The 22026-nt window shown below is 44.1% G+C and overlaps 1 protein-coding gene across 1 annotated transcript in view; it reads right to left on the bottom strand.

The window, feature by feature from the left end:
- LEPR (leptin receptor) overlaps positions 1-21627 on the bottom strand; it is a 30793-nt gene extending 9166 nt beyond the window's left edge. The window contains exons 1-9 of the mRNA XM_063166283.1: positions 21543-21627; positions 18175-18233; positions 15869-16162; positions 14762-14879; positions 10256-10461; positions 7475-7623; positions 5557-5701; positions 3456-3752; positions 1698-1812 (exon numbers count right to left, since the gene is read on the bottom strand). Coding sequence (XP_063022353.1) covers positions 1698-1812; positions 3456-3752; positions 5557-5701; positions 7475-7623; positions 10256-10461; positions 14762-14879; positions 15869-16162; positions 18175-18214 — 1364 coding nt within the window. The 5' untranslated portion in view covers positions 18215-18233; positions 21543-21627. The remainder of the gene's footprint in view (positions 1-1697; positions 1813-3455; positions 3753-5556; positions 5702-7474; positions 7624-10255; positions 10462-14761; positions 14880-15868; positions 16163-18174; positions 18234-21542) is intronic.
- Positions 21628-22026: the final 399 nt, after the last annotated feature.

Raw genomic sequence — 22026 nt, 5'->3', positions numbered from 1 at the left:
CAACTCTGGAATAAAAACCCCATGTCCAGTCATCACACCTGGCAACAGAAGAGAGGAGCCTTGGCTTTTGGACAAAATGGAACTGGATAAATTCCTGGAGTGGGAACTGTTCAGCTTTCTCCTCAGACTTGTGACGAGAGGGGCTGGAGGGGGTGTGAGTTACTCAGAGGAACCACCAGAGTTACACTGGGTGGAAGTTCCCCCTTTGTGCCCCCAGGATTAGAGCAGTGCCTGGTGCTCTGGAATTGGGGTTGGAGCATTCCCTGCTCCCACAGGATCATCCCTCTGGAGCTGTTTCTCCTGGCAGCACTGCCTGCAGGGGAAGATGTAGGAACAACCCAAGCTAAACAAAACCCCACAGGCAGAGCATCACACACAGCACAGCACAGCAGTGCTGCACTCCAGCTCCTAAAGGGAACAGCAGCAGCAATTTTATTGCATTTTCCTCTTTCAGGTCTCACTCTGAACAAATAACCACAAAAACCAGAACAAAAAGAAGGATCAGCAGCATCTGGGAAGGATTTGCAGGCAGTGGTAATGTCACTGTTTGATCTTGCAGGAGCATGAACAAATCTCCACATTATCACCTCCTACTAGAAAATGACATTTTTAGCTAAACCTGAGCAGTGAGGAAGTGGGAATAAAAGGCACCACGAGCAGCATGGGGTTTATTCCCAGCTCCCTGCCCAGCAGTGCACTCACTAGATCCATATTTGTCAAGGCAGAGTAAACAAAAGCTACCCCAGCACTCAGCCAGGCATTAATCCTGCCCCAAAAGCCTCCACTTGCACTTTCCAGCATTCCAGTTATTCCTTCAGTCCACAAACCCTGGGAAATATTCACCTGGGCACCAGGATCATCCAGAACTCCACCAGAGAAGACAGGCTGCCTTTCCAAAGGATTAGGCAGGGCTGATGGAAGCTGTTGGCCAAAATTCCTGCATCTCCAGCCCAGCAAAGCAGTAAAACTATGGATTTTTTGCCTCAGGAAGAGCTGTCTGTCTGTCTGTCTGAGTGGAAACCCTCAAGCTCAACACATCAGGGATGGAATGGGATGAGCTTTGAGGTCCCTCCCAACCCAAACCAGTCTAGGATTCTGGAATTCTGGGAATTGCTGCCTTCACAAAGCAACATTCCCTTCACCAGCTAAGGTTTGGTTCTTCAAACAAGACTTTTACCAGCTTGGAATGAATTGGTTTCATCCTCTGTTTTTACTTGTGTGTACATAGAAAAAAATATAAAAAAAGTTATAGGAGAATCAAAGACTGAGTGGAGACCTCAGGAGGTCTCAAGTCCCATGGCAGACTCAGAGCAGAGTTAAATTCAGATCAGATGGAGCTGTCAGGACCTGAGAGGCTCCAAGGACAGGGATTCTACAGCTCCCCCAGGCCAGACATTCCCACTGGGAATGGGCTTTTCCCTTATTTCCTTACAGCTTGTAGATAGGAGCAACTGGAATCATTTTTTAACTGATCCAAGAAATCTTCTTGAAGAGAACTGATTCCCAAACAGGTTGAAAAATGCTGAAAAACCCTATAAATAAAATCTGCTCCATACTCAGCTATCTCTGGTTCCCTTCCTGCACACAGAATAAAGAATCTGTTCATTCTATAATTACATTCTGCAGAATTCTTTGACACTAAAATATTTTGAGCAATGCTTTCCAAACATAAAAAGAGAATTAAACTCCATCCATACCTGTGATATCTTAACTGCAGACTCCCCAGGAGCAGGGTGGTTGGGTTTGCAGACCACCTGCAAGTCATTTTAGTCTGGTAGCCATCAGTCTCACAGGAGATATTAAAATCCATGTCTAATTAAAAGACATAAAAGCTTAATTAATAACATACAATGGTTGCTACAAAACAAAACTGTGAGGGATTTTTGATGTAATTTGAGATGGGAGTTTTGAACTGGTTTTGATGATGTGGTTTATTTTTTTATCTTCCACATAAGTAAGAAAAGTGAGTTCAGCTCACATCTTCACAGCATAGTTTTAAAAGTCTCAAAACTCTTAGTTACAAGACTTTTAAAAGAGTTATTGACTAATAAAACACTACCAACAAAAATATTTCTGTTTTTGGCTTAATCTTTAAATATTTTGTCTTATAGAGTCATGCTACAGTGTAAGCCCTCTTAGTCAATCATGTTATAACACACAAACTTACAATGCTGCACTCTAAATTTCTTGTTTACCTTTATAACTACTTTTATTTTTTCTATATCTTAAACTCTAAAACTCTAAACTTTCCTTTACTTAGCATGTCTTTAAACTATAAATCCATATCTTGGCTTTCAACACTTACTTACATTTCCAAAGCCTTAAATCAAATCTTGTGTTTAATTCTAAGCTTTAACCTTTTCACATTTGTGACTGCTTTTATTTTTTCTGTATCTTAAACTCTAAAACACTAAACTTTCCTTTATTAAACGTGTCTTTAAACTATAAATCCACATCCTCACTTCTAACACTTAAGTTTAGAAGCTTTTTCCAAAGCCTCAAATCAAACCTTGTGTTTAATTCTGAGCTTTAACTTATAAACCCGAAGTTCTGAGAATTCCCTACATTTTAAATTCCAACACAAAATGAAACAACAACAAAAATATTTAAAAACCCCCACAAACAAAACTCCCAAAAAACAAACTGCCACTGTGATATTTTCTGAAAAATCCCTTGTACCAGGATTTCTTTTCCTGGGAAGCTGAGAAGCCTCAGCTTCTCCATGTTTTGCTGCTCTGGAATGTGGTCTGGAGATTGTTTCTCCAAACATGTGAATTGTTTTTGCTTCATGACCAATCACCATCAGCTGTGTTGGACTCTGAGGAGTCAGTAATGAGTTTTTATTATTCATTCTTGTTAAACCTCCTGTCTGCATCCTTCTCTTTCTTTAGTACAGTTTCAGTATAGGAGAATGGAGTGGAGTGGAGTGGAGTGGAGTGGAGTGGAGTGGAATGGAATGGAATGGAAAGGAATGGAAAGGAATGGAATGGAATGGAATGGAATGGAATGGAATGGAATGGAATAGAATAGAATAGAATAGAATAGAATAGAATAGAATAGAATAGAATAGAATAGAATAGAATAGAATAGAATAGAATAGAATAGAATAGAAGGAGTGGAATGGAATGGAATGGAATGGAATGGAATGGAATAGAATAGAATAGAATAGAATAGAATAGAATAGAATAGAATAGAATAGAATAGAATAGAATAGAATAGAATAGAATAGAATAGAATAATAAATCAGTCTTCTGAGAACATGGAGTCAGATTCTCATCTCTCACCTCGTCCTGGGGACTCTCACAAACACCACAACAAAGAAACAAAAAACCACAAAAACAGAAAACCCAACCTAAACAAACCCCCCAAGGGCAATAAAGGATTTTAAATGGGAACAGTCCATCCCCGCCATGACAATGGCCAAGAGCAGCACGGAACGTCCCCCCGAGCCTCACCTACGACGTAGAGCTCGGCGTAGGCGCGGTGGCAGTGGCGGCTGCGGTGGCAGCAGTAGAGCGCGCTGTACAGGAAGCTGCCCCGCGGCTCGGTGGCTCTCAGCGCGGGCAGGGTCACTCGGCTGACGCGGCCGCTCAGCAGCGAGGTGCGGCTGGCCGGCAGCGGCTCGGCCAGGTTCAGCCACCACACCAGCTCCCGCGCCGGCACGGGCTCCGAGCCGTTCCGGAACGTGCACAGGAAGGACACGCTGGAGCCAGCGCGGGCCAGAGCCCTGGCGGGGAAATACAGCACCTGGGCTGCGGGAAAGAAAGGGGAAATGCAGTCAGCAGGGTTGGAACTGAACCACAAAATGTAATAACAATAACAATAATAACAATAATAACAATAATAACAATAACAATAATAATAATAAGAAGAATAATAGTAATATAAGAATAAGGTATATTACATATAATATAATATAATATAATATAATATAATATAATATAATATAATATAATATAATATAATATAATATAATTATATATTATTATACTATCTATTGTGTATTATGTTTTATGTTATTATTATTATTATTATTGACTATATTATATTATCTATTATGTGTAATAGTATATAATAATATGAAATAATAAGATGTTATATTATATAATAATATATACTATTATTATATTATTAAATATTATAATATTGGAATTATATTATAATTATCATAAACGAGAAGAAGAAGTATAAGAATAAGTATAAGGTATTATACATACCATATAATATAATATAATATAATATAATATAATATAATATAATATAATATAATATAATATAATATAATATAATATAATATAATTATATTATATTATATTATATTATATTATATTATATTATATTATATTATATTATATTATATTATCTATTGTATATTATGTGTTTTATGTTGTTATTATTATTATTATTGACAATATTATATTATCTATTATGTGTAATAGTATATAATAATAGGAAATAATAATATTATATATTATATAATAATATATACTATTATGATATTATTAAATATTATAATATTGAAATTATAATTATCATAAACCAGAAGAAGAGGTAGAAGAGGTAGAGGAAGAGGAAGAGGAAGGAGAAGGAGAAGGAGAAAATAAATCACAAATTGAAAATAAATCACAAATCAAAAATAAATAAATAAAATGAATCCATTTTTCCAGGAGTTGCTGTTCCTCCTCCTCCTGAAGTCAGCAGGAGATCCAAGTCCCAAAACCTGGTTTTACACTGCAATTAGTAGCAAATTGTAGCAGTGCTCCAATGCAGGCTCAAATACACTGAATTTTCCAAGGATTGAAAGAAGTTTAAACTCAGCCCCCATCAGCGAGGGATTCAGGGAAGATACAGGTGGAGCTGGAATGGGGCTGTTTGCAAACAACACCCCAAAACCAGCATTAAGTCCTTTAAAGGTCAGGTTTGCTTCTCCCACTGAGGAACCAGGCAGGGATTTTTAGGATTTCCCCTAAATTTCCCTTTCTCTGGCAGTAAAGCAGATTTAGGATCTGCTGTTTCAGGTTTTATAGGAAAAAAGCTTTTTTTCCCAAGGTTTAGTTCTTTCTTTGGTGCAGGTGCCTATATAAAGAGTTCAGAGAATTCCTGTGGCAGCACAGACCAAAACATTCCCAGGGAATTCTGAGCAGAGCATGGAAAAATACAACAAAATAAGCAGAAAGTCAGTTTTGCACAGGGCTCAGCATTACAAACCAGGCTGGACTGTATAAAAAGCACATCTGATTTTGCTCTGGGCCTTCAGCTACAAAAGCAAAACCCGAAGTGAGAGAAAGCACCAGGAGAAAAATCCTGAACTGAGGGGAGGTTCAGGGCTGCCAGCTGGAGCTGGAAATGGAAAAGCTCTGAGGAAAAGAGCTTAGTGTGGGTGTGGGCAGGGAGTGCCAGCCCCACAGGTGTGCTCTCCAGAATCCCAGCCTGGCACAGCTGAGCCTCAGGCAGGAAAGGCTCCCACAGGACCTCTCATCCCAACTCAATTTCCAACACGAAACCCACAAACCAGCTGGAAAATCAGCTTTGTCCCCAAGGCTGCAGGTGTCCTACCTCCCAAACTGAGGTTGTAGGGTGAGCTCCAGTCACTCCAGAAGCCTGGAGCATGGAGATTCCTGCTCCTCACTTGCACTGAGGATGGAGAGTCCAGCAGGGCGTTGTCCATGGCCATGGAGCTTTCTAGGGCAACCTGAAGCATCTGCTGGATTGTCCAAACATATTATTGTTGTCAAAAGAAACAGGAAAAGAGACAGAAGGAACATAAATAAATTGTACGGAGTCAGAATTCCCTGAATTCTCTTTCATGCTTTCTCTTTCAACTCAGTTTTTAAGAAGGATGGGAGTGCTGAGCAAATAAATTTGTTACTTAAGAGACATGAGATAACATCCTTATATTCTAGACAAGGATTTTCTATGTTTTTAGGTAGCAAGCTGGGTTAAAAAAATCTTTCTTCTTTAAATTTACTGTCAATTTGAGACTGCTGGAAGTTGTATAACTCTCTGGAAAATGAGTTGTTTCATTATGGGTTGCTAATTAACAGCTGCTTGTTATTCCAGAGCCACTTGCATGGTAGGAAGAGAAAAAAACCTATTTATAATAAAACTTATAAATATTAAACACAGATGAGTTACAGAACATATAGAATGCTGAAAGAAAATGGATTTAGACTTCACAAAATCCAGGATTTCACCCAAGGAGAAAAATGGGAGTTTGTTTGTGAGAGCCAGCAGGAGATGGGGCTTCTCTCAGTGGGGACAGATGTAAAATCCAGCTTTTCCAGGGAGAAGCAGAGAGCTAAGCCCAGCTTCTGCAGGAAACAGCAGTGAGCTAAGCCCAGCTTCTCCAGGGAAAAACAGCCAGCTAAGCCCAGCTCCACCAGGAAACAGCAGTGAGCTAAGCCCAGCTTTTTCAGGAAACAGCAGTGAGCTAAGCCCAGCTTCTTCAGGAAACAGCAGGGAGCTAAACCCAGCTTTTCCAGGAAACAGCAGCGAGCTAAGCTCAGCTTCTCCAGGAAAAAGCAGCGAGCTAAGCCCAGCTTCTCCAGGAAAAAGCAGTGACTTAAGCCCAGCTTCTCCAGGAAAAAGCAACCAGCTAAACCCAGGTTTTCCAGGGAAAAGCAGCCTGCTAAGCCCAGCTTCTGCAGGAAACAGCAGTTAAGCCCAGCTCCACCAGAAGAGCCCCCCTCCCAATCCAAGGCCCAGGGGAGCGGTGGCAAAGCCGGGATTCAGGAATGCCGGGATTTGGGAATGCCAGGATTCAGGAATGCCGGGATTCGGGAATGCCAGGATTCAGGAACGCCAGGATTCAGGAATGCCGGGGTTCGGGAATGCCAGGATTCGGGAATGCCGGGATTTGGCAAAGCCAGGATTCGGGAATGCCGGGATTCAGGAATGCCGGGGTTCAGGAATGCCGGGGTTCGGGAATGCCGGGATTTGGGAATGCCAGGATTTGGGAATGCCGGGATTCGGGAATGCCGGGATTCAGGAATGCCGGGGTTCAGGAATGCCGGGGTTCGGGAATGCCGGGATTCGGGAATGCCGGGATTTGGGAATGCCGGGATTCGGGAATGCCGGGATTCAGGAATGCTGGGATTCGGGAATGCCGGGATTTGGGAATGCTGGGATTCGGGAATGCCGGGATTCGGGAATGCCGGGATTCAGGAATGCTGGGATTCGGGAATGCTGGGATTTGGCAAAGCCGGGATTCGGGAATGTCGGGATTCAGGAATGCTGGGATTCGGGAATGCTGGGATTTGGCAAAGCCGGGATTCGGGAATGTCGGGATTCAGGAATGCTGGGATTCGGGAATGCCGGGGTTCGGGAATGCTGGGATTCAGGAATGCCGGAATTCGGGAATGCCGGGGTTCAGGAATGCCAGGATTTGGGAATGCCGGGGTTCGGGAATGCCGGGATTCGGGAATGCCGGGATTCGGGAATGCCCAGCCCCGGAGGAGGGCACAGTGCCTCTCACCTGGCTGTCCCCGCGGTGTCCCGGGGGAGCAGAGACCCTCACTTGGTGCTGCAGAGGGAAGGGCAGCGGGGCAGGGCTGGACCAGCAGAGCTTCACCTGGCCCCTCTCCGCCAGCTCCAGGCGCAGCTTCACGGGGGCCTCAGGCTTCACTGCACACAAATCCACCCACAGGTTAGCCCCAGCCTCACCCAGGGTGCTGGGTTTTACTGAGTCACAACTCAGACTTAAACTCAGTTCTTTTAAACTCAGTTTCCAAGAGCTGCTCTACTGCATGGCTTGTGTAACATCCCTGGAAAAGTCATCCTGGTGCTGTTGCAGTCATCAAGAAATGCTGTTTGACCTCCCATTTCCCTTAAACCTGCAGAAATTCCTTCCCTCTGGCCACAACTTTTCCCAGTAGCCAAGCCCTGGCTTACCTGCCTTGTTGGGAAGAGGGAATGAGGAGGAGAGGGATGGGAATGCTGAGAAAATCAATTTGTTCCTTATAGTGTACACTGGGATCTCCTACACATTCCCATCCTTCCACAGGGATGGTGGCTGGGAAAGGAGGTGTCCAGGAGAGTGAAAATAGAGAGTTTGGATATTCCCATGGGGATGAAGGGAGCTCTGGGTGGGAAATGCCCAGGATTCCATTCCTTGGACAATGCCAAGGAGCCAAGGCCCTGCTTCTCCCTGGTACTCAGACCTTGGCTGGCCCAGTCCTCATTCCCAGCCAAGTTTTGCCCATGGAAGAGTAAAACCCCGCAGAAGCTGAAGGGAAAACATTCCCAAAATTCCTGGGCAGTGGGCAAATGTTCCCCTCAAATCCCACCTGCTCTGGGGTGCAGCTCTCCAAGGGTCCCATTTAACTGCATTACTGGAATGTCACTCAGTTATAGCACATATCTCTAATTATTTTCAGTATAAATCCATCAACCAAGTCAGATTTTATTTAGTTATGTATAACAAAATTCTCTTATTATTTTCAGTATAGATCTACCACACCAAGTCAGATTTTATTTAATTTCTACTTCTGGACCGTCTCAAAGCAATTAACTTCAGGAAGGCCAGCAGGGAGTGATTGGGGAGGAAGCAAATAAAAGTCAGTGGCTTTGCCATCACATTTCCCTGAATCAGATCCCACAGATAATGATGGTTCTGATGCCACCTGCTCCCCTATCAGCAAATAAAATCCACGTGGCACAAGCACTCAAGAGTTTTACATTCAAAATAGTTTTAATTGAGCTAAATCTTGGCAGAACATATATTAATATTGTGCATTTTAAAAACATGCTTCACTAAGCAGAGCTAACTCATTGTGTCATTTTTAAATACTGGCAGACTCCAGCCTGAATTTTTAATTTTTTCCTGCAGCATCATTTTAAACCAGCAGGATGAAAAATGCCACTTCTCATCTTCCAAACCAACCCACCCAGAGATTTTAACTGGTTCTGTCTGCAGAGCACATCAGTTAGGAGGAACTTCATAAAGTTCCTAAGTTTTTAAGTTAATAAGATGTTCATAAAACTTTAATTTTTTTCCCCTGCAGCTGACAGCTCCTGCCTTTATGAAATCTGCCCAAATCTGCAATAACTGGGCACATTGGATAGCAACACATCCCAAATTCATCATGTCAGGAGAGTTTGAGCTTGATCAAACACACAGCAATGTTTTCCAGCTTGGGGTTGCATGGGTGAGGAAAAAAACATCAGGATCAGAGAGCTGCTTGGGAAAATGGGTGGGATTTCTTGCTAAGCAACTGTGGGAACAGCTTTTTGAATTTAATTGAAGCCCTCAGCAACAAGCTCCACCACTGGGCCAGTCTTGTGCACAGAGAGGTTCTGATTGGAAAGGAAAAAATGAGAAACAACCAATATTTGAGTGTTTGGGCTGTGCTCAGTGTGGTTTGCACTGGAGCCCAGACAGGGATTAGGGAGCTTTTCCTGCCCTGTCTGTGCCCCTTTGCCAGCAGAGCCATCCTGCTGCTGTTGTGGAGCATGGACAGATGACTCTTCTACTAATTAAAGTTGAAAAGAGGGTACATTTATTAGAGTGCTGAAAAGAGCACATTTAGGTACATAAAGGTACATTTATTACAGCACTGGACAGCTGGGGAGTAACCTACCAAAGACATGTGTAAAAAGTCACAAACTCCTACTCTCTATTTATCCAAAAAGGTTTTCCATATTCAGATGGTTTCCAGGACACCAGTTACATAACCATTAACTCTCTCACTTTGTATTTTAATTAGCTGGATGTCCATTAGGGCTGTGCAATTGTCCTCTTTGATTGGCTTGGTGGGCTCTGAGATGGGTCAGAAGAGCCCACCATGGGTGGTGGGTTCTGAAATGGGTCAGAACACAAAGAAATGGGTTCTGACCCAAAGAAATGGGTTCTGACCCATTTCAGAACAGTAAGTTCTGACTCTTCCTTTGAAGAGGAAGTAAAACCTCTTCCTCATGGTGAACTCTCCACCCATGCCAAGCTGGCAGGGCTCCTTGGCCTGCTGGTCCCAGTCCAAACCTCCTCTCATTCTTAGTTGTATTTATGGCTCCTGCACTCTTTCAATACTTCATTCCCCACCTGTCATTCCCAACCTTGTCCCAGTTATCCCACCTGGTACCAATCAATTTCCTTGTTAAGCTCTAATCACATTGTATGACCTTTGCTAACACACTTCTAACCCAGCCCTTGATCCATGGAAGCTCTCAACTCAAGCCCATCATTTTCCCTCTCCCAGCTGCGTTCCCAGCTCAGCCCCCTGGCTCAGTGCTCCGTGGCCAGGGGCTCAGCCGTGCTCACCGATGTCCCAGGGCTGCAGGGCCATCAGGGGTGACCCCAGGGCTGTGTCCCCTGCCACCATCTCCAGCCACAGCAGGTAGGTGTGGTTGAGGCTCGGGGTGCCCAGCAGGCACTGGCAGCTGGCCTGGTCCCTGCAGTCACACGGAGCCACCCTCACTGTGCCCTGCAGAGAGCTCGTGGATGCAGCCCCCAGGGACAGCTCCGACCTGCAGGGGGGAAACAAGCCAGGAAACAAAACCATTTTCTGTATCTCAGTAGGTGTGCCCACCTGCATTTGGTTTATTGATCAAAGAATTAAAATAATTAATGAAAAAAAAAACAAACTTTGCTGCTTCTCCCTTTTTAAATGGCTTTCAAGTAATGAACACAATTCCATTACAGAATTCCTAGATTTTCTTTAGGCACACAGTGCTGTTTTACCTTCCCATGGCAGCTTCCTGCCATCCCAAAAGAGATGAATTCTCAATTCCCATATGTGAGGCACTGAAATAATACCAAAACAAGTTAATGCTCCTTCTATCTCCTGCTGCAATTAAGCATTATAGGGAATATTATAATCATGGGATGGTTTGGGTTGGGAGGGACCTTAAATCCCATCCCAGCCCCTGCCATGGACAGGGACCTTTCCACTGTCCCAGGCTGCTCCAAACCCATCCTTGGGCATTTCCAGGGATCCAGGACAGCCACAGCTTCTCTGGAAAATTCATTCCAGGGCCTCCCCACCCTCCCAGGGAACAATTCCTAATTCCCAATATCCCAATATTCCTTCCCAATATCCCATCTGAATCTTCAGAACCAGCAGTTCCCAAAGCATTCCTCATTCTCATCTCTGCTCTTCAGGCTCTTCCAGAACCCCACATTTATGGAATTCTGCAGGTATCCAGTGACTAAAGCCTCCCCAAGGTTGGGAATTTAATAATGCAAATCATTTGAGGCCAAATTTCTCCCAGCAGCAAAGCCAAGACAAACCCTGACAGCTCAATCACCTCAGATTCTTTCCTGCTTTTCACGTTTCATCCTTACCCAACAAGAAAATAAAAAGCTCCTGTTTGGAATTGTTCTGAAATGATTTTGGAATTATTTCTGTCCATAAGGGTTTTGTTTTACTAATTCAGAGAAAGAAATGGAAATTCATGGAATAGGAGCCTTTCAGTACATTTTTCCAATGGTTTTATAGCTGGCATGAGTCACTGGAACACTTGGATTCAGGCAGGGCAGAGATCTCTGCATTGAAGGAGAGGGAAGGACGAGATCTGCTGCTTTATTTTTTGGGTTTGGTCCATTTGTTATCTGCTCCATTTATCTGAGAGCAGAGCACAGGGAACTGGCCATGATTCACCAGTTCCATTTCCATATCCTGCCCTGCTTAGAGAGGAAAAGATCAAAAAACTGAGGGGAATTATGGAGGATGGGAAGAGCTGAGGCTGGGACTGCAGGGAGCCACTCCTGGATCATCCCAGCCCCACTCCCCTTATCCCTCACTGATCCTTCTGCATCTTGGGATCCTCTGAGGCTGGAAAACCACGGAATTTGGGCAGCCCTGCCCTCCCAGCTCCTCTGCAGGAACAGCCCCAGGCAGGTCCATTCAAGGTATGCTTCACATTCATTAATGCTCCAGACAGTCCACCCTGACATTCCTACAATAATTCTCACCAGGACTCGCAGGAATTATGCTGATGGTATCTGGCAGACACGGAGCTCTGAAATTACTTGGAATAATTTGGTTTTTCTCGATGTGGCTCCGCTGTTTTCTCCTGAATTTCCTTTCAAAAACTTTGCAGAATTTGCTTTGAAGCTTCTCTGCCTTCTCCTGTTGCTCTCAGATTTTATTGGTCTCCAAAAGCCACAACCAATCCATATTGAAGAAAACATATTTCTTTCTTCAAACCACGTCTTTGATCTGATCTATCTGGAAAGTGGTTACCACCACGCCAGCCCCTCATCATTCCTAATAATTATTTCAATTTTTAACCATCCAAATGGACTCGTTTGCACCAAAAAAAAGCAGTGTAAAGGGAGAAAAATGCTAAAACCTCCTCTCCTGACTTATTAACCCTCACAAGCTGAGGAGAGGTCAGCTCCTCCACCCAAATCCTGTCACAGAGAGTTCTTTTAGCCAACACCTTGGAAAAGAAACATGCAGGAAGTCCTAAATGTTTTATATTTATATTCAACCCCCTTCAGAAGGTGATGCTTCTCCTGCTAAATTCATCTGTGGCCCCGTGGGGAACTTGGAGACTTTCAATAAGATGCTGCAAAATGTCCTGGCTGAATTTCAATCCCGTTCTTGCAATTGAGAAGAAAAAGTAAAACTCCTTTCAGGGCAAATCACCTGAATTTTCAGGAAAGGTCCATCCCAAGCAGGTGGCTGTGAAATAGCATCACCATTGTAACTCTGCTGTCACATTGTTCCCATATCCTTCCCAAGCACTGCCTTGACTGGGAAAGGATGGAGCAAAGCTGTCTGAGGCTTCCAGGATTTTCTCCATAAATATTTCCCAATGTTTTTGATCAATGGTAGCTGTAGAAAAATCCTTATTTGAAGAAGCTGCCCCATGAAACTGCAGCAGATCTGAGGGCTGCTGAGCTCATCAATCTCTAACGAGAGGTTGGTTTTCTCTGGCTGGAGAGGCTCAATGCACAAGTGATTGAATGATTTATCCTTAAAAAACATGGGAATTTGGGCCCAGAGCTGGAGGAGAGCCCCCCAGGTACTTCAAATAAGTCCAAATATGAATGCAGCCTCAGGAGCTCAAAGGGCAAATGATAATCAGTGCTCAAAATGAAACCAAGGGGATCCCTGAGGCTAAAGACTCCAGCTCATGGAATTAACCCTGGCCTTTACAGCATTCCTGGCATCAGACAGCTGGAAAGATGTTTGGCAGACAATTAACCCATTAGTCTAATGAGGCTTTGGAATAACCTTTTCTTTTTCTATTCTTTTGGAATAACCTTTCCAAAGCCCCATCCTCTCCCTCACTTGAGCCTCTCACAGGGCACTGCCATGGCCAGAACAGAACATTCCCATTCCTGCTATTTCCAAGCAGGAAAAGTGTGGATGTGGTAAAAAAGAGGAGACTTCTCTAATGCTGGGTTAAAAAAAAAAGAAAGGAAAAAAAAAAGGAAAAAGCTGTGAGAGACCCAAGCTTTTCTGTTGTACATTCTCCTGTATCATTATTTTTGTGCAGTGCCCTGCATGTGAGAATCCTGGCTGGATCTCCAGACTCCCAGGGAGAAACACATGCCAGGAATGCATATTTTTAAAACTGGGAATGTTTTCAAGGTATTCTGGCTCAGGAATAAAATGCTAAGGTATCAGAGAGCCAACAGGGAAAGCTGTCACCTTCCCAAAGGCTGAAATGCTTGTGCTTGCTGCTCCCCCAGAACACAGGGACCCTAAAAGGAAAACATTAATATGGAATGTGGGGAGGGGAGTGAGTTCTCCAAGGTTTTGCTTTGCTTCTCATCTCTGCAGCAAACAGAGACCCTGCTGAGCCCACAGGGCCTGCTCTGCTAAACTGCATGGAGCTCACTGAATTCCCTTCCTGACACAAGGAGCCTCCTCAGCCCAGCTGGGGCTCCGGGCTGGTGGCATCCCAAAACAATTCAATACAGAGATTTCTGCTCTGAGATCACTGGCAAAGCTTCTCCTGTGCAGCTGAGCCTGGATGGAGCAGAGCAAAGGCAGAGCTGCTTCCCCCACCAACACCCAGGGAATGGTATTGCAGCACTCACAGTCATGAGGAGCACTGCAAAGGGGAACCCACCTCACCAAAATGGGATTGAATATTGTGTCAGCTCAACAACCATATTTATTCCTAAATAATACATTTGGGTTCTGCTCTGACTACAGGGGTGATTTGTGCCAAATGAGCTCTGGCTGTTCAGGAAGTCCTCTATAAATTCAGCTAATTCAACTACTTCAGTTTATCCTGTTTCATCAGGAAATGAAGTCTCTGTGTGTCTCTTCAAACCCATCAATAACCCAGAAAAACCAGGGTGGTTTCATGGTATCAAACAGATCTTTTTGTAACCAATGTGCACCAGAGCTGCCCATCCCACAGGCAGGAGGATTCCATCTCTCAGCATTCCAGGGAATATTCACCACAGTGCCAATGAGATGAGAGCAGCATTTGCCATTGGATCACATGTAAAGTACCACAGTTACTTCAAGAGAGACAATATTACAGTAAAAAAAAAATAAAAAGCAGAATCAAGACTTTAAAATTAAGAAATGCTGACAACAAAGATACCTTAAGAAGTCAATGCTGATTTCATTGACAGATTTTAAGAAACATGGGAAGGACAGAGAAGGGGGATTTTCCATTCCAACCATTTTTCATTCAAATAACCACAAACTTTCCATCTTATCCAGGATTACTTTTAGACAGAACAAGGTAAAACCTGCAGAGCTAAAGCTCCCACCATGCTGGCAGCTGGAATGTTGATGTTTTAGGAAATGCTTTCAGTTTTCCAGAGGGATTTAACAGTAAATCCTGTACTTACCCCCAGTATAAAAGATTCACCTTCAGGTCAGCTCTCAGGTCCAGCTTCAAAAGCTGCAGGTTACAAACCAACAGGTCCAGCCTGCCCCTAATCCAACATTCCATGTTCCAGCTCCAGTCTGGACAAAAGAAAGGGATCACACATTTCTGAGCTGCATTAAAACAAAATAAAATACCTGGATGGAAGTCACTCACAAAGAGAGGACAAGGAACAGATATTCCTGAAAGTGAGGCTGCACCACAGATGGGAAATTATTTATGAATAATTTGATTTGGGCACCTTAAACACTTCCAAGGCTCACAATCCACGTGGTTCTGCACTGTCATGAGAAAAGAAGGAATATTTTTTACCTGGATTCAGGGACAAGGCTGCAGGGTGAAGGAAAATGCAGCTGATGGTGGTTGCTGTGTCCTGGGAAGTGGCACAGCCCCAGCTGGGGATTTGTGGAATGAAATTCTGCCCACTGAGGTCAAGGAGATTCCTGGCAGCAGGATGCCAGCTCCGTGTTCCTCAGAGACAGCAGGAGAAAAAAATCCTTGGGAAAAAAATCCTAATCCATGTACAGACATTTACTGCACATCTATTATTGAAAGCCTCATAATTCATGTAGAAGTGATGCCATTTGCTCTCCATCTCCCCTGCCTGCTGATGGAGTTTAAAGCCCACATCCACCAAAAATATTTAAAATATTCCTCTCAGTGTCTAAACTCCTTTGAAGATCTGGGTTTATGTCCTTTTATGCAGTGCTCCATATTTTATTCACAATTCCCCTAGAAAGAAAGCCAACTTTTTTTTTCCCTTTTGAAACTGTGCTGTACAATTCCACTACATTCTGAGGAAGGATTTTATCCCCCTGAGGAAGGATTTTACTTCTCTGAGGAAAAATTTTACCCACTGAGGAAGGATTTTACCACACTGAGAAGGATTTTGCCACACTGAGGATGGCTTTTACCAGCCTGAGTAAGGATTTTGCCACCACACTGTGTTGCCTGCCCAGGACAAAAGTGAATCCCCATTAATCCAACCCACCCTCTCCTCCCAAACAACAAAAAACCCTAAATATTTTTGGAATAATTAACTCCTTATGCCCTTGAGTGCTAAACCCACCTATTTTCTGAGGAGCAGAGAGATTTATTTCTGAAGGAATAAACTTCCTTGCCTGCATGCTTGCTCTGTACAAAGAACAATCAAAGTTGCTGGCACTCCAAAGGCAACACAGAAATTTTTCTTCATTCATGAAATGCTTGATTTTGGGTGCTCCAAGTTCTCTCCTCAAACCAGACCAGCTCCCAGCTGAGAAAGGGCTCAAAAAGGTTTCATTCAGCAGCACACAGGGCAGTGTGAAATTCCTGGCAGGAACTGGATGGACCATGCAATGGGCAGCTGCCATCTGAAGGAAGTCTGCAGATATAAAGGGGAAAGTATTGAAAACAAAAGGAAAAGTTCATCTTTTTGAACAAGTAAAAGGGAGTGGTTGATGTGATACAGAAATAGGTAACAATCAGGTTATTTACGGGGGTTGCTCCCTCAGGTAAAGACAAAATTAATAAAAATATCCCTTCTAGGTAAAGACAAAATCACTAAAAACATCCTCTCTGAATGGTGTCACAGATTCCAGATTTTACCCCACCCTCTCTGCACCTGAACTTCTGTTTTCTCAATCTCTTGAAAAAGGCAAGGCCAAGATTTCAGGTGAAGCATCTCTGGGATAAATTGGATTTTATCAACCAAAACTGCAGTGAATCCTAAGCTGGGTGTGAGTCTCATCTCCCCATGCAGTGCTGGAACAGATCCCCCCCCCAGCTCTTTTAAAACAGCTCCATTTCAATACAAATATAATCCTGTTGTAAATATGAAACACAGTCCCACTGTAACTGTGAAATAAAAAAGGACAATATTACTGTGGGTGCAACTGCACAACCCCAGGGCACTATCTGGGAAGTGAGAGGCTGGAAAATGATAATTTTTTTTTCCCACAAGACTTAAAATAAAACCGCTCTGAGCACATTTGTGGATGTCATAGCTTGAATTGTGCTCACAATGGCTGAGGGAGGGATGAGCAGGGAAAACACTGTAAAACACTCTGAATTTAAAGATTAAAGCTCTGCTTACAGCAAGGCACAGGGGCAGGGGTGCACTTTGTGTTCTGCTCAGGAAGGGCAGAAATTTGAAGCAGTTCATTAAATAGAAATTAATTGATGCTCTATGCCCTGCCACAGCCAAAATAAGAAATACCAGAATATCTCTGGCACTGTTTGATTAATAGAAGTTCAGAATTCTCTAGCACAGAGCACGAGTTAAATAATACTAAAATATTAAACGAGAGCTCCAAAAAAGGCTGTTAAAACCAGGAGATGCAGAGTGTTATTCTGCAGAGGGTTTTGCTTATCCCTCCACACAGATTTTGTGCTGCCAGGCTCCTGCAGGGCTCTGCTGCTCCCTGCTCTCCCACTAGACAGAGTTTGTGCCTCTGTAAATCCCAGCTTCATTAGCCTCCAGCAGGAGGAGTGCAGCAAACAAACTCTCAGGCCATAATCCATGATTACAAAAGGACAAAGAAGTGGCACAGAGCAGGACGGAGCAGCAGCGCTGTCCCCAGCTCATCTCTTTGTCTGAGGAACGTCCCCCTCGTGTGTCACAGATCACCTCAAGGGATTCATTAGATCTTCTAAAGTCACAAATGTGCTCAGCCCCTTTCTCCAGAAACAGAAAGAATGAGGTTAAAATGACCCAGAGCAGCAGGGCCATCAGATGGTGACAAACTGCCCTGAAATGCCAGGAAATCTCCCTGGAGCATCCAGGTTTTCCAGTTAAAGCTCCTCAATATGTTCAGATCACAAAAGGTACCTAAAAGAATTTCAGCAATGCACTATTTGAGAATGAGTGGATAAAAGTACATAGAGAGCAAGAAAAAAGGTGTTTATGGATATAAAAGGTACCTAAATGTAATGATTTATTCATCTTTTTGATTCATATTTTGTAAAAATAACACAAATTTTCCAAATAACTCCACTGGATTACAGGGTCTGCTTTCTCCCTAAGCACCACCATTAAAACCCTTTAAATAGTCCTTATTTTAATAAAAAAATTAACAAGGAAGGCAAATACCAGCTGTCCTTGCAGAGCAGATGCCAATATTGTCAGAGGCATTTCCCAGTCTATTAATGCAGCATTTGGAGTGAGCTGAGCTCCCTTTGGCAGCCCTGTGGTAACCAAGGGGGCAGGAATGGCAGCAGAGGAGCTCTCCTTGCACTTCAGGGCAACAAAACAAACTCCCCAGAAGCTTTTATCTCATCAAATCTGTTAGGGCATTTATTTGGATGTGTCCTGAGTCCACATGTATTTTTTAACAATGTTCCCTGATCTGAAAAGTCACCCCAAACTGGGGTTTGGCTTATTTTTTAGTGGCTTACCCATCAGCACAAACATGGTTGGGATGATTTGCCAACACATCTTGTTTTGTAGAGCTGACCTGAAAAACACACAGAAAATTAATGGAGGGTTTATAATTCTCAGTCTATTATTTAATTTCGGCGCATTTCAGTTCATTTGGTGCTCACTCCTTTGTAAGCAGAATCATGGAAAACCACAATGGTTTGGAAAGGAACTTAAAAATCATCTCATTCCAACACTCTGGGATGGGGAGAGACACTCCTCTCTGCACCAGGAAAGGAAGAACAGGCCAGGAAGGGAGGAAAAATCAGAATTTTCCAAGTGCAGCAGACACAGAAGCACTCACCCATTCCAACAGTGAAGACTTCACTAAACCTTACAGCAAAATTTCATTATTGTTCCTTCACTTCAGATACTTCGTTCTTTTGTATTTTCATCCAATAGCTACATAAATTCTGCTAAAATCAAAATATATTTTTATAGTTAGAGCTCCACAGAGGAGAGTTTGGCTGCTCTTGCAGTCAGGAGCTGAGTGCTGAGTAAAACCCACAGCTCAAGGCAGGCAGCAAATGCCAGGGTGAGAAATTCCAGTTAGGGAATCCCTCCAAAGGGCTCCATTCCTGGAATATTTCTGAGGACAGCTTCCTTGAGAGCGTCCCTGGAGCCAAGGGAGGCAGTGCCAAGGTTATGTAATGCACTTTGGGGCTGCATGTCCTGGAAAATAGATTTATTCCTGCATTCCACATCCACCTGCAGCACAGGCAGCTGCCCAGGGATGTCACAATTGCCAGTCCCTGTCTCCTGCCCGCTCTCCCTCACATGCAGTGGAGCTGAACTTCCCCAGCACTGTGCTCTGCAGGATCAGCCATCCCCATCCACTTCCCTGCCATCCACTGGGCTTTCTCAGCTCCATTTTCAGCTATTAAAGAGGGAATCTCAGACTTTCCCACTTTCAGGGGGCAATCTGGCTCTCAGCACAGCTGCTAGGTGCCCATCTCACCTGCTCCTTTTCCATTAGTTTATTTCTAAAGAGTTTATTTATAGAGAGCCATGAGGGCCAGGGGAATTATGGAGCTATCAGGTCGTTTCACAAAGATACAGAAATTCAGTAATTTCCAAATAACTGAAATTAGTTGGATTTTCTCTAATTTCAGAAACAAAAAGTACCTTTTTTAAAAGAGTTTATTTGACACAAATGTACATTATTCACACTATTAATGAGAAACAGCCCATCTTCCCCTTTTCCATGTGCAACAAAAATCCCTGTCCATCCTTCAAGCACTTCCCAGCAGGAAACTGGCAGAGATCACTTCCAGGACAACTGGACATCCATTCCAAAATTTACAAAGTTATCCATAGGCCCTGGATGTTAAGAGTTTCCCCCATGAAATAGCCATTTACACTGAGAAGAAAATAAACACAGAGCCCCAGAACCCCATTCAGAAGGAAAATCATGATTTCTATGTAGTTTAGTGAAGATAAAGGTTTTTTTAATTTCCTGATGGAAAGGGGAAAAATTAAGGGATAATTTGTCCCTGGAAAGGGTGGTCAGGATGGGAAGGGGCTGCCCAGGGAGGTTTGGAGTCCCCATCCCTGGAGGCATCCAAGGAACTCAGGGCTGGGGACAAGGCTGGGCTTGATGGTCTTGGAGGGCTTTTCCAGCCTTAACGACTTTGGGATTCTGACATGAAAAGGGCCAGACAGAGCAATCAGAGATTCTGATGTCAGCACTGATTTCATACTTGGAGCAGAAGGCAAAGGCACTTTTCAGCCCAGCCTGGCATCTCCTGTCACATGGATCTACGCTGGCTTTACAGGTGTTTTCCCAACAACATTCCTGACCAAAGCCAGGGCTCAACAGGACCAAAAAGCCCTGAAAGCTGCATGGCCACAGAACAGCCCCTTCTCTGTTCAAAGTTCAGCCTTCCTTGTGTAAACTTTGGGCAAAAAAGATAAATCCTAAATCCCAGGGCAGGATAAATGCACTGCTGGAACAGACAGGATTCCTCAAAATCTTTTCCAGTGAGAACAGTGAATTTGCCAGAATTCCTTACTCCACTGTAAGAAAGAGTACAAGTTTTACAGGAACATTTACAGGGAACAGGAAGTTAAATAAAGAGAATTATTACAACTTTTAAGCTCTGTCCTGGAGAGGATAAATGAACACAGCCAGGACAAATTGGTTTATTTGAGGCTGGGGAAGTGTCCATACAAAGGGAAGGAATTTGGGTCCTTTTGAACAAATATATCTTAAATTATTCTGGAACCACTGGCTTTGCTACTGCTGGGTACAATAAATTTTCTGATTTCTTATGTAAATACTATATTCCTCTCCATATCAACCACAGAACAGCTCAGCACCAAGAGTTGGGATTAAAACTAAAACACAACAGATATGACAGGCAAGGAGGACAGCAATGAAATAAGATCATTTTTATTTACAGGGCAGGTGAAAAATCCTAGAATTCTCTGACTTATCAGCATGGGAAACAGGTTCAGCACAACCTGAAATGAGCAGGACCCACAAACACCTGCACTGGGCATGGAAATCCATACAAACCATCCCTGATTTTTGCAAGCACTGTACTACAGCTGGCTTTAAATATTAAACACCTCTAGAAAGCATAATTTTTTTTTTTAGCAATGTCTGTGCACAGCATCTTCTGACCTGCTGTTTAAGGTGCCAAGGGCTTTCCAGTCCTGTCGGTCTGAGCATGGAATTCCATTTGCCATTGAGTACACTAAAAACCATTCTTTAAAAAGAGTTCTGAGAAAGTGGTGCACACAGAATAGAAATGAGTAGGACCCACACTGAATAACTTTGCTAATATTAAAGCTTTAATAAAGTCAGCCCAGGCTGGGCAGAAGCACAGCTACAAACCCAGCTCTAAACCTGCTGGTGGAGCCTCTCCCCCAAGAGGAGAGCAGCAAAACGTCCCGAACTCTTCAGAGTTTCTCCAGACCGTGCAATTTCTCTTGTTTGTAGTGAAACCGCTCCTCATTCATGCTGTGCATCTGTCCTTCCTTACAAGCAGAGCTCCTGGGATTCCTTGGCACTTAAAGGTTATATCCCCTTATGGGCACGCTTGGAAGTTAAGGGCTCTCCGTGTGTTCATTATAAAAAACATTTATAAATGCTGTACCACTCATTAACTTTCTGAAGTTCTCTTCTATCCCAGCTCCCGCAGCATCGGGGACTCACAGCCCGCATTCACCCAGATTTATTTTTGTTTTCTTTCTGACGCTGAATCCCAGGGAATAGACGGAGGGAAAGGGCTGAAACCGCCTGGATCTGCGAGCGGGGTGCGGAACAGGCTGCCGGCTGTGTTCAGGGGGATGGTTCAGGAAATTAGAGATAAAGAAAGAGATAAAAAGTAAATTCACCAACCTACTTCTCCTTGCTCTCGGGGCTCCGACTGGCGGCTGAAGCGACGCTGCCACGGCGCTGCTCCGACGGCGAGCCCCGGACGGGCGCTTCCCTCAGCCCGGCTCCCTTCAGCCCGGCTCCCTTCAGCCCGGCTCCCCTCAGCCTCCCCCGGCTCCCTTCAGCCCCGATCCCTCCGTTCCCAGCCCGGCCCTCCTCAGCTTTCCCCGGTTCCCCTCAGCTTTCCCCGGTTCCCCTCAGCTCCGACCCTTCCGTCGCCCCGCCCCGGCCCAGCGCCCCGCCCGCCCCGGCCCCTCACTACGGACAGCCGGGAAGGAGCTGGGAAGGGGCTGGAGCGCCGGGACCTTCACACAGGATAGCCAGGAAGGAGCAGGGAAGGGTTTGGAGCACCAGGACCCTCACACGGGATAGTGGGGAAGGGGCTGGGAAGGGTTTGGAACACCAGGACCCTCACATGGGATAACTTGGAAGGGTTTGGAGCACCGGC

The sequence above is a fragment of the Melospiza melodia genome, chromosome 11, assembly GCF_035770615.1.
Source record: "Melospiza melodia melodia isolate bMelMel2 chromosome 11, bMelMel2.pri, whole genome shotgun sequence".
In the NCBI taxonomy this organism is placed as follows: domain Eukaryota; kingdom Metazoa; phylum Chordata; class Aves; order Passeriformes; family Passerellidae; genus Melospiza; species Melospiza melodia.
The sequence above is the reverse complement of the archived record's forward strand: the minus strand, read 5'-3'. Positions and strand labels throughout refer to the sequence as shown.